This window comes from Ahaetulla prasina, chromosome 3 (genome assembly GCF_028640845.1).
Source record: "Ahaetulla prasina isolate Xishuangbanna chromosome 3, ASM2864084v1, whole genome shotgun sequence".
In the NCBI taxonomy this organism is placed as follows: domain Eukaryota; kingdom Metazoa; phylum Chordata; class Lepidosauria; order Squamata; family Colubridae; genus Ahaetulla; species Ahaetulla prasina.
Window position 1 is genome coordinate 158,351,183 of NC_080541.1, and position 13,809 is coordinate 158,364,991.

At 34.6% G+C, this 13,809-nt stretch overlaps 1 protein-coding gene across 1 annotated transcript in view; it reads left to right on the top strand.

Moving 5' to 3' along the window:
• Positions 1 to 13,456, top strand: part of LRRIQ3 (leucine rich repeats and IQ motif containing 3) — a 49,467-nt gene extending 36,011 nt beyond the window's left edge. The window contains exons 8-10 of the mRNA XM_058176431.1: positions 452 to 1,154; positions 6,763 to 6,965; positions 12,873 to 13,456. Of these exons, the coding sequence (XP_058032414.1) occupies positions 452 to 1,154; positions 6,763 to 6,961 (902 nt within the window). The 3' untranslated portion in view covers positions 6,962 to 6,965; positions 12,873 to 13,456. The remainder of the gene's footprint in view (positions 1 to 451; positions 1,155 to 6,762; positions 6,966 to 12,872) is intronic.
• Positions 13,457 to 13,809: the final 353 nt, after the last annotated feature.

The following is a 13,809-nucleotide window of genomic DNA, read 5'->3' on the forward strand; positions in this document are numbered from 1 at the left end:
TCAATCAATTAGAAGCTAAGAAAATAAATTAGAGTCAAGCACCTTTAAAAATGATTACAGATGGTTGCATTATACCCAAGTTTAAACAATGAAATATATGTTTGATTAATTTGCTCCATTGGTTTCAGTGGGAGTTTCTCACAAGACCTTTAACAGGTCCAGATTTTCATTACATGAATTGAGAGTACAAACAAACAAGCAATCTTGAGTTTTCTCATTGGGTTACAGGCAGCTTTAAATTTCAGGACTGAATTTCACCAGTAATGTAATTCTTTCCTGTCTCATTCATACAACCCTAAAATCAATTGGAAGAATAATGTTGCTCTTCCAATTGGATGTAGTTGTAACCAGGCTAATAAAAAGTATATTGGCACTTTTAATGATCAATTTGTCACTATTTAATATCATTTTATGATGTAACCATTGAATTATTTCTTGTTACATTTCACAGAGAGAGAAAAAACTGAAATGAAGATGGCAACTACATTTAGACTTTCAGGATCTAAAATGCCTTTTTATTCACCAAATGAACATCAGAAAATGTACAAAGAGAAAGAGAGAGAATTTTTTGATACGGCTCATGGTATGCGTAACATCACACATCCTGTACCACAAACTTTGCCAATATATGAACCTGGCAGCATTGAAAAGAGAGTCTTTGCTAAAGCATATTGCACTGTAAGACTTCACCCTTTATATGCCATTGAACAAGCATATTGGCAAAGTAAGAAGTTGGATCTGCAAGCTAAGAAGGAGCGAGATGTGATGCGGCTGTTGATTGCTAAAAGCGAAGCTAAAGAATACATGCATCTTTTACAAGAAGAAAAAATAGACAATATTCAAAGGAATTATGAAAAGGAAAAGATGATGGATACAGATCATTTTAAAAAGTCCAAAGAGAGAAAATCCAAGTTCATTGTTAGGATGAGAAGAAAATATAATAATTTTTTAGAAAAGAAGGAAGGAAAGCTAATAGAAAACTCATTCATTCAGCGCTTTAGCACTCAACATACTTCTTTGACTAGAGGTTTATTAAAACTTGATGGGTGGAGAAATAACTTGGAAATCCATAATGAAAGAAAAAAGGTTCTTGAAGGAATTAGAAAAGAACAAAAAGAACGAAAAGAGGTGTATGGACATTTTCAGGAGGAGAGGTAATGTCTGTTTGAGTAAGCTTATATATATATCAACTATATGTAATGTAGTTTTAGAGATAGATAGATAGATAGATAGATAGATAGATAGATAGATAGATAGATAGATATCTAAGAGGTATATTTAAGGATAATTCAAATAAATATGAATTATATATATGAAAATAGAATATGTGTGTATTTAAATATCGACCTGAAACATTCTGCTTCTACATAGTAATACCTAAGAAGCAATCTTATAGTTCTAAAGAATAAAATAGGATGAATGAAAGGGAAAGGAAGGGAAGGAAAGGGAATAGAATGGAATGGAATGGAAAAGATTCACAGGCCAGGAATGGAACCAGTTCTGTGAATGCAAAACATTTCCTGTTTCATTGAGCTTGTGGGAAATAATGATAAATAAAATAGATGGAAATAATATATAAGAAATGTTTTTGTAATTCATACTGTTGCTATCAGCTTTCTTTTTTTGTATAGGTGAACAGCTTTGTCTCAGAAACCATAAAGAGAAATTAAATGTCCCTACTTTTCACCTAACAGTGGCCCTGCAGCAAATGTATGTCAAGATGTCACAATAAAAGCTCTCTACATTTTTACATATGCATTGGGACATCTCATGCATGTAGCTAAAGGCCAAAGTTTGCATCCCAAAGCATGTTTTGTCACTCCCCTCCCCCTTTCTTTACTGGCATGGACAGCAAAAAACACGACCTGGAAACATTTGTTTTTCTACCACTTCCCATTGATGTTGCCATCATCTTGATCTTAGCTTGTGAGTGAGATGGGCTTAAGTTATGAGTAGCTGTACCAGTCTTAAAATATAGTCTCCCCGTTATTCTGACACTACCCATAAGGAGTCCAAAGTGTGTGAAATCTGCTAGGCTTTTCGATGGAGAAAGGTTAGGTGATTGACAGTGATTGACTACAAAAGCAGGTTGGAGAGGGCTGATAGGAATGGCAAGGACAAGTAATTAGCACTGCGATTTTGGGAAAGGCCCTAAGATATCAAGAGAGCTTATACTTAAAATATTTTTGAGAAATATTTATCCTGCTAGGCAAACTGTTCTCAGTAATATCTTAGGACAGAAGGAGTTAACCTTAGCAACAGTATTTTCATGTATATCACTGTTATTGTTTCCTATTCAATTCAATAAACAATCTTTAATTTTATGTACAAAAGCAAAGGTAAGGTGTGTAAAGGCCCATCTTTCAACTTAACATGCTTTTGAACTTGAAGACTGAGGAAAGTGTTGTTCTGTTTTTAATTGTAATTCCAATTTCCTTTAAAATGCTTATTGTCTTATTTTGATAATACAGGTGGCTAATTAGTAATGAAGTAATTATATTAGTCAAACAATAATGCTAAATATAGGAATTAACTATTCACCCAGCATTGAGCCTTATTGGTATATTTCATAGGTTTGATATACTTTCTTATGACAATAAAGTTATTGATGCAAAATATTACTTGTTGCTAATTTTATCAGGAAGCTCTAATTATGTTTGCTTCAAAAGCTAGGTAAAACAGTGGATTATCCTTATAGAATGAAATATTTGTGGAGGACTGCAAACTATTCATACGTTATTTAAAATGATTTATTTTAAAATTAGATCCTTAAACATGATTAATAAAAATATTAAAATTTAAGCTGCTATTGGAACCTGTAATTCAGCTGTTTTTTTGTTGTCTTTATGTATGTTTGTGTGTGTGGGGGGAGAATGTGTTGTCTTCTTTTTATGACTGGTGTATTTATTTAAAAAATTGTATAAAATACATTATTTATATAAGGTAAGGCAGGTCCATAGTATAACATAGTTAGTGCTTGGTAAATCATGTATTTTAGCCAAAATACCTGTGGAATCTATAAATAAAAAATAAGTAAACAAAAAATAAGTAATATATAAAACCAAGAAACAAGAATAAAGGAAACAGTTCATTTTTATGAGTGATATTTCAATTTTTAAAAAATGGTTTCTCTTAATTCCTTGTTTATCAAAGGAGGTGCCAAAGAATTCTCCTTACCCAACCACAAACTGAAACTCTGGCCTCAGAATTAGTTAAATTTCAGTTTATAAAAAAAAAACCCCAATAACAAACAGATTTTGAATATGAAATTAAGCCCATTTACACCTGAACAATCTTACTATTTTAAAATTATGACATTAGAGACATTTGAGCAACTGTTGTTTTTCAGCAGATTTTCTTCTGCTTGATTAAGTCAGTGAATAATTTTTTGCTAAAATGTAATATGAACTGTCATTCTTTTTTTCCCTCTATTATCCTCTGCATTGGTTTATTCAATACAGCAGAAAAAATTTATGTTAGTTAAAAGTCTTTATTTGTTAGTTGTGTTTTGTAGGAAATTAATTAAATTAATGTCTATTCTTGCCAACGTTTATTGTTGTTTTTATACAAAGAAGTTCATGAGACACGTGATGCATAAAAAACTAGCAAAGACTGTAAAAGTGAATTTAATTAACTGAAAATTATTATTTTTTACATAGTTAATTACATAGTTTGCTTTTTTCTAAAAAAAAAGGGAAAGTAATTGGAATGAGAGGAATGAGACATTAATTTTCAATTTTGACTGATATATTTCCTCATTTAGGATATGGGTTGGATTCAGATTATCATCTCCCTTCTTGACTAGTCTGCAGAAGTCTTTGAAAATGCTTCCTGCTTACCTGCTTAAATGGAGGGGACTGTGGTTCATGTAGAAAAAGGGAATATTATGGAAAAATCAAGTGGAAAAATGGAAGCCAGAACAGCTTCCTTTTGGATGAAATATAATATATCCCACATGTAAAATGTTATAGCATTATATATCCCCTGATTATTTGTTTATAGAATAGAATAGAATAGAATAGAATAGAATAGAATAGAATAGAATAGAATAGAATAGAATAGAATTTTATTGGCCAAGTGTGATTGGACACACAAGGAATTTGTCTTGGTGCATATGCTCTCAGTGTACATAAAAGAAAAGATACGTTCATCAAGGTACAACATTTACAACACAATTGATGGTCAATTCTTCAACACAATTGAAGAAACAATTATTGTTTCTATAAAAGCATTCTGAATACTTCAAATACAAGTATAAACAATACATAAAATACTACCAAAAATAGCCAAACCATACATTCTCAAATATTAAATATATTTAACACTGCCTAGAGTTGTATAAAATAAAGGCAACCTATAAATCTAATGATATTTATTTATTTGCCACATTTTTATAGCCTCCCATCTCAAAATAACTCTGGGTAACATACAACTAATAAAATCATGGAAAAACAGTAGAAAACCAACAATAAAATCCGAAAAACCTGGTGCATTTCTTCTTTAATGAATCCACATTCTCATCCCACCCTGGCATTGCCATATCCCAATGCCTGGAGAAAGAGACAGCTTTTAAGTGCTCTCCAAGAGGATAAAAGGGTAGAGGCTTGTTGAGAGGGTATTTATAGGGAAGAGGCTGTAACAGAAAGAAAAAAATAGTGAACAAATATATAAGCACTTGTTAGCAGAGCTAGAAATGGAGCCTGTAGTACAGGTGCACCCTGGACATTACTTCAGTGACTGTTTCAAATTACGACAGTGTTAGTTGAAGGGAGCTACAAGCCATGCTCATAATTATGAACATTGTAACATTCACGGTCATGAGATAAAACGTAGGGTGCTTGGCAGGGTTCTATGACAATTCACCACAGCCAACTCACCAGGGCCAACTCGCCACAGCCAACTTGCTGTGGGACAACTCACTGCAGGACAAGAGTTACACTAACATTAAAGAAATATTAGCATAGAATCATTAAAGAAAGGATACAAAGGGAGGGACAGAATGAAATGTGAATGACAAAAATTAAAATATCTTTTATTTATTTTAAATACTTAAATTGAATTGCTCGTCCCTCTGGAACAAGCTGCCTCCAGGGATACGACAACTCCCTGACCTCCGGACCTTTCGCCGCGAGCTAAAGACATTTTTATTTCATCGCGCAGGGCTGGCCTAAATAGTTTTAATGGGGGTTTTTGCTAGAGTTTTTAATTTTTTGCCAAATTGAATTAATTTTTTAAACAAAATATGTTTTTAACTTTTGTATTGTTTGTATCGTTTTATTTGGCTGTAAACCGCCCTGAGTCCTTCGGAAGAAGGGCAGTATATAAATTGGAATAATTAACAAATAAATAAATAAATAAATAAATAAATAAATAAATAAATAAATAAATAATCTCACAGAGAGTTGTCCCACGGCGAGTTAGCCGCAGCGAGTTGGCCCATTCCTCTTGGCAGCATGCCCACTCTTAGGTCTGTAGAGGCACTGCTCCTCCTATCTGCCCATCTGTCCTCCAACAAGTAGGCCACCCTGCGCAATAGCACTCGATCACAGCTCTAGGCTATGGCGGAAGTAGAGACTGGGCCCTTCGGCAGTCTCAGACATTGTTGTTCTTGTGCCACTGCTACCATTGGGGAATGCTGCTTCATGGTCACACATTTTGGGTAAGGGAACAATTGTCCCTGTTGCCCAGTGTTCTCAAGGATTTGCTGTGCACCACTTACTGTACCTTCAGGCATTTTTCTCCTGCTGTTGAAAGATCTGTGTAGTCTATCCAATGCAGAACTTGGTCATATCAAACCTTCTTTCCCAAAGCCACCTTGGAGTTTGAACTAGCAGGGCTTTGGAAGTCTTGGATAGACTGTGTGGGCTTCTCAACAGCAGGAGAAAAATACCTGAATGCTGCAGATACGCAGGAGCATTGCGTAACAGGGTAATTGTGCTCTTGCCCAGGATGCATGCCCTACCCTGCTTTTACCCAGCCCGAGTAAAGAGAGCTATTTTTAATCAATTTATTGCTATCTCATTTGCTGTATGGATATCCTAAATTTTAACAAGAGCGTAAATAGGAAAAATTGCATTTCTAAAGAATTCTTAGAAAACAGTAGTTAATACTACAGTGTCCATTCATTATACATCTGTAATTATATATATATATATATATATATGAATGATAATTTTAATAATACATCAAAGTATAGTAGCCATTGTTTTTGACTGGGATATTGAATATCACAATATATTTATTATTTTATTAGTATCCTGATGAATAATCTTTACCTGTTTATAGCTATGTACATTTTAGAACTATTCTGTAACGAGCATGGTGATTTATAAAATAAATTTGGGGTCTTGGAGCTTCCATGTATGTCATTAAAACTGTGACATAAAAATCATTGTTTAATTGATTTATTAAAATGGAAAGTAAAAGAAGAACATACCAAGGCCAGTTTTTTTCTTTTTACAAATTTGTAATCCCTTTTAATGGGGTGGAATCGGAGTGACTGGATGGAGCTGAGTGCTTACTGGCCGGATGCCCTTCTTGACACCTACACAGAGTTTGCAGCAGATATTTATTCTTTGCACCCTAATAGAGAAACATCTGTAACTGCCTAGAATTGAACTCTCTCAACCTTCGGCGAGCGTCTTCATCTTTAGGCCACCACACCCCTCTAAGCTCAGTAGAGACAACAATAGAAGGGAGAGTTTTCAATATTTGAGTTAGAACTGGTGAAAATTTTGAATCCTTTTCCATTTCTCTCCCCAGGCGACAAATGTTACAAAAACAAAATATAGAAGAGAAAATATTTAGGAAATCTGTGACAGATATAATAGCAAGGGACAGATTTGAACAATCCAAAGCAAAACTTAAAACCGTGAAGGAACCTCATGAAAAAATATTGTATTCATTACCAGTCATTGGCAGTTCGAGCAGTGCAAAGCCTATTGCAGAGTATGGTGGCTAAGAAGGTAAGGAAAAATATGGAAATTAGCATAAACCTAATTTTGACATGTCATTTAAATGTTTCAGATTTTAAAAAATGAATCGGCTTCTAACTAACCTTGTATATGTTTCTTCTAATGCTGATTTTGACAAAAATCCAAAAAAAAGAATCTGACAATTAAATATAATACATAAATTCAAATATTTCAGCACTTCCAAATGAAGAAAACACAGCTGTATACCCGTTGTGCTAATTGTTAGCAAATGTTGACTTTTAAGCAGCAAATATTTCAAGCATGCATTACAATTACCTCTGTATTTGGCTTTAAAATTAAATTATTCAATGCCATATAAAAATAATTGAGGAAAAATTCATTGGTTGTTAATGCAGCCAAGTAGTATGAGTGCAATTAAACATGTTAACTATACTTATTGTAGGCAGGACTGCTGGAGCTTTGCCTCAGTGATTCCTTCGTAACTGTATATAGAACAATGCCATAAGCCATTAGCTCTGGATAGAATGTATTTTCAGTTGCTCTCTGGCTATGCCTAATGCAATAATTTGGTCCCAGCTGCTAACTTTCATTAACACGCTGTGTACTTTGATTAGTTTCATTAGCTGCTTTCCTATGTGTAATTAATTATGTTTCTCGTTGATTCTACTTTAATTCTTTGTATATATATTTCTCCATGTGTGTCATGGACAGGAATGGAAAACTCAGGCAATTGCTAGGAGAGATATGAGGTGTTTCCTAGCTTCTCCTAATTCAGTCATCAACATATTTTTTAATTTTGTACAGCCATTTAAAGATCTCCACCTTTTTTGATTGTGTCATTTTCTGTGCAGTACTCTTTTCACAATTTAGATGTACTGCCATAGGCACGATGAGATCTTCTCTTTTAATTATTATTTTGCCTTGTGCATCCATATGGGATGCAGAGAATGGTGTTATAGAGAGCTGGGAACAGACTACACATTACACCATTCATGTATTAATGATTACTTTTATTAAAAAGAACAAGTAAAAAATAAAATAAAAGAAGCAGTTTTCTTTGTAGTCGGTTGATCTGTTTTATATCATAAACTGTTTTATATCATAAACATAAAGTTTGAGGTTGTTTAGGTTTCAGTTTCTAATTATGAATTGACACACACACAGTAGTTGATTACTTGTTACAATATCGTTCTTGTTTTCCAAATTTGTTTCACCAATCAAATTTATGTTAGCCAACCCAAGCATCACTTTTTGAGATTCTCATCTATGCCCAAATTTTTCTTCCAATTTTTCTTATTATGTATTGTGCTTCTTTCCTAAACCCATAATCCCTTGAACTCCATTTATGCTCTGTACAGTAACAGTACAACATATGGAAATGCATTCTATACTGTTTATTTTTAGGGTAATTTCCCCTCCCTCCATGTATGTATGTATATATATATGTATGTAGGTCTTTGGTTAGAAAACAAATATATATGTATATATATATATATATATATGTATATACACACACACACATATATATATACTGTGTGCATATACATACATACATACTTAGATACTGCGATGAAGCAATAGTTTGTTCCACAGGGAAAGTAGGATATTATTAATGCTTAGCCTTCTGTATGCTTCACGTATTGAAATGTTGCTCACATTTTGTTCACAATCTTCTCCCAATGCAAAAGTGAATACAGTTTTTGTAAGTACATTTCTCCTGTGTCATCTGAAAGGCCTGCTAGAGAGGTCACACCAGGAAGTGCAGTTAATATCAACTCTCTAAAAAACTCAACTCCACATCTCAGACTTGAGAAATGACTTAAGCTTTTTTTATCGAAGACAAGAAAGAAAACTTACAGAAAATCTTTTTATTTCCGAACATGGGAATGAAGCCCTAGACACTTGCCAAGGTTTAAATTGTAAACTTTTTCCTACCATCTTTTTGAGGCAATGGATTTTTGAAAATGGAGAATCCATTCCAACTTTACCTTAATTGTTATGTGTGGTAGAGAATCATTTGTTGCTCTCTTGCCAGCACCAGTCCTGGCCAAAGCAGCAACAAAGAACCAGATAATTATTCTTTATTGTAGATTTTGGCAAAAATGTCTCTCTGTTGGTGATGGTGAGGATTTAAGGCTAAGAAAGGAGTGTAATATTGAGAAAGGTTAAATTAAGAGGATAAGATAGGACCATCATGGCGAACCTATGGCACACATGCTAGAGGTGGCACGCAGCACCCTCTCTGTGGGCACACAAGCCATCGCCCCAGTTCAGTGTTGCACATGCTCGCACGCCTCCTGTGGGCCAGCTGGTCTTTGGATCTCTGCATGCATGCACAGAGGGAGGGGGGCGCGCGCAGGGGCTGCACGTGCATGTGCAGGTGGGCATGTGGACGGGGTGCTTGTGAGGGGCCATGCGCACATACGCAGAGTGGGGCGTGTGTGGGGGGCCACGTGTGCATGCATGGGGGGCATGTGGGGGGCACGCACATGTGCAGGGGCAGGGGGCATGCAGGAGGCCATGTGCACATGCGTTGGGTGGGGCGCATGCACAGGGGCTGCACTCAGATTGCATTTTGGGAGTTCAGGCGCTCACACTTGCATTCGCACACACGTGCTTTGGACATGCGCTTCGAAAAAGGTTAGCCATCACTGGGATAGGACATGTTGAGTCAGAAGAAATAACAAAGGTTATATCCTAACTTGGTATTATTTCAGACTCGAAAGACAATTAGCTGTTAGATAATTAATAAAATTGCTTACTATATTACGTCATTGTTGGCCATCAGAGACACTATGTATTTTAACTTTCAGCTCCTGCTCATGTTTTTACTTATCAGTCAATCATACATGTTCCATTTGATAGCTTCAGTTGCTTTTTAAGAGAGGCTTATTATGAGAGTCATGCCTTCTCTTTCCTTAAGGCACTTTTGGCACTCAGCACTTTGAAAAATGTGTTATCTATTGAAATATTTGTATTCAAAATGGACAGTGATTTGTCCTATCCTATCCTATCCTATCCTATCCTATCCTATCCTATCCTTTCCTAAGCTAAGCTAAGCTAAGCTATCCTATCCTATCCTATCCTATCCTATCCTATCCTATCCTATCCTATCCAATTTCAATATGCTGAAGGGGTATTTACATATCTTCTTGTGCAATCTCAAGATAAACATCTCTTTCATAAATATATTTTTGTTTTTCTAACATATTTTCCCATCTAGCCAGTTATAGAATAAATCTCATATTTTATAATATTGCTTGTCTTCTTGATCTCTAATTTCAAATGTCAATTTAATCATCCCTGCACATTCCATCATCTTTCTAATTATTTCATCTTGCAAAGGTAATTTCTCATTTTTCCAATTTTTAGCAAACACAATCCTAGCTGCTGTAGTAATATTCACAATCAAATATTTTACATTTCTAGTATATATCTCAGGAATAATTCCCAACAGAAAAACTTCTGGCTTAAAGTCAATGCGATTTTTAATCATTTTCTCCAACCATGTGTGTATCTTAGTCCAATATCTTTTCCCTTCAGCACATGTCCACCACATATGGTAGTATGATCCAGGTGTCTGATGACACTTCCAGCATTTTTCTGATTTGTCCTTAAACATTCTTGCAATTAAACATTCTTTAATTTGTCCTTAAACATTCTTCATGTCGGGGATAAATGCCACCTGTACAGTGTGGCTTTTTATGTAAGATCATCCACTGCCTTTGGGGTGAGCAACTTTATGCCAAGGGCAGAAAAATATGAATTAGTAAGACAAATATATTAGAACAATAAGAAATATAGAATCATGCAGATATCATCCATGATACTTCTACATTCCTTTCTATTCTTATAAATTATCCTTGTATTCACCATGCTCCATAACAGCCTTTTATTTAAACTCCTCCTCTTTCTGTCTCCATCCAACCATAGTTTCTTCTAGCCTTCCCTTCCTCTTGACAGCACGTCAGTTTTCATATATTTGTTTGGCAATTTAGTCGTAACTTATACTCTCACTATATACTGCATATCAGCCAGTAACAAAAAACCATTGCATACGGAACTAGACCCACTTTTTATATCCCCAGCCATCACATCTATAATAATAAACATATCCCAATATAAATATCCTCTATATATTTATCCATCAATTCATTGGAAACCAAGAGGACATGAAACAGCCTTGTCTTACTCCTTGCTGAAAGTTGACCATTTGCTAAGCATTCTGTTTATTCTTCTGTATACTAACTTTCAGCAGCGGCACCGGAACTACCAGTCTTTCTTTCCACATTCACGTAAAACATTTCATAATTTGACCTGTTTACTTTGCCGTATGTTTTCTCTAATTCCGCAAATATACGGAGAACGTTTTTGTCGCTTTTATAGTTAAATAGTTAACATTATATATTGTAATATATGTAAATTATATGTTGAGCAAGGGTACATTATAGGCTGAGTATATAATGAAGAGTTAGTTATTTCCATGCAAGATAGAAGTAGGTGAAATTTATTTTGGTAAAATGCTACATCTTTGAGATCTCACACATACTTTACATAAAGGTTTACTCTCGCACAGACAATTTTAACCTTAGGATTCAGTGGTCCACAGAAGGTAACAACAATAGCCATATGTTTGTCTTGGAAAAAACTGTCATTTCACTGTAGTATTTTTAAAGAAAAAATTATGAAGGTATTATAATTTAATTATGCATATAGCCAGCTAATGATCCTAATGATACATTTAAGAGGAGGAGAAGGAGGAGATTATATGGCAAACAATGTAAGCCCCATCATGTTTACTTCAGTCAAGCCTGATGGCTACTGTCATGTCTGAAACCCATTGTATTCTTTTTTCCCCTTCTTCTTTCTTCTCTAAAAAGACACAGGCGATGTGAGAATATCTCCTTTGTGTTATCATTCCCCCCGAGAGATTTCTAAATTATCATGAAAATATGCCGACAGTGGGCATGTTGGCTGATTTGATTCATTCAGAATCAATTCCCGATTGACACAGAAATGTGAGCTTTATTCAGTTAAGCAGCCCAGTTAAAGGAAAAGAAGGAAAACTGATTTTGCCTGCTATGTTTACCCTATAAATATTCTTGATAAGATCAACAAGGGTATATTATGCAAGCTAAGAATTTCACCATGTGTATGAAGGACACATACTTTTCACAGGTGATGTTTGCATTATTTCCAATGTAAATTTCACTCCTTGTTCCAGGTAGTGATGTCCCAAATCCCTCAGGGTGTTGTCAGTAGTCATCAAATCTAACAGTGATGGTCAGTGAGCAGTCCTATTGAACTCTGTGGGACTTACTTTACAGTAGACATACAAGAGATTGAACTATAAACATTTAATGCAACCTTCAAACAGGCATTTTGTTTGAAAAGCAATGTCCAAATTCAACTCAAAGCACCAAAGTCTTTAGTCTCTTTTTGACATTCCTCCGATAGTTCATCTGAAAACGAATCTCTTCACTTTGCTTTGAAGATAGCTTTCAATGAGATTTTAGGACCAATCCTATTTTTCTGAGATTCAGTGTTATATATTATGTTCTTATTTAAATACATATGTATTACGATATAAAAGAATGCACTCATGTATTTTTACTATTTGAATAATAAATTTACAGTAGAACTTTCCAGTAGATGGCAGCATCATTCAGCCTTTTTAAAAGGTTGTACTGAATAAAGGGCAACAAAATTCTCATTTAATTGTGAAGGAAATGTTAATAGCTGTCCAGAAACATAGTCATTAAAATGCTGCTATAAAGGTATCCATGTTAGATGAAGCCACCAAATATTTGATTATTATTTGATTTTCCTATTAATAAACACTTGGACAAATTGCAGGAGAATTTTACTTGGTCCTGCTTGAAAAAATGAATCTTTGTTTGCCTGACCAGGCCTATTCTTTTCTTTTTTTTTAAACAGATGCAATATAACAAGGATGAACACAAAGGGAGTAAAAATGTAGCAGATTTTTATAGATCAGATTTGCTTTAAAGATCGACCAGCAAGCTATGATGAATGGTTGTAGTTACCTACGGGAAGTATTTAATTCACAGTCTATCTGAAGAATGGAATTTGAAAGATCCCTTTGCTTACAGGGGAGAGTATTTAAATAACTGAAATATACCATTTTTTTTGTCTTTTCCCAGACTGCAACATTCTGCAAATTTATGCTACTTCAACTGTGTGTTTCTTGCATGCAATGATAGCTTCCATGCAATGAATTGTGGATGTGAAAAGGAAAAGGATCACAAATTAGAGCTTTCTACTACAATCCGAGGCAAAATAGGCAGGGGTGTGCACAACACATAACAATGTACACCTATTCCTTTTACAAAAGCAATACGCATACAATACACAGAACATATGCCCTGTTTTGAAATTGAAGGCAATGCTCTGGCTGTCAGAAAGTCAATATCTTGTCATATACAAATATTGTATAACAAACAGATTTGTACCTCTTAGGTCACAATCACCTCAGAATCAAATATATGGCTAATAAACATATTCACACAACAAAAATTCAGAGGTCTACCTCATAAGATTGGCTTCCATGCAGTGAAAGCACAATTATTAATAGCGCTATATTGCTGAGACTGGTTTTATTTTTCCTCATAGTAGTCTTTCAGTCCAACTCATACTTTTGTTTTTCATGAAAAGATCCAGTAAATGCTATGCAGTTTATGGTAGATAAGCCAGGATTTCATGTTTGTACTCTGGGATATATTAGAGATGAATTGACTTTTTTTCCATTGCTGGATCTGGATATTACCCACCCTTTCCCCTCCTAAATTTAATTTTGGCTTTTGTTGAATCTATCGAAACAACAAAATAGCAATCCCTATATTATCCTTTGGGT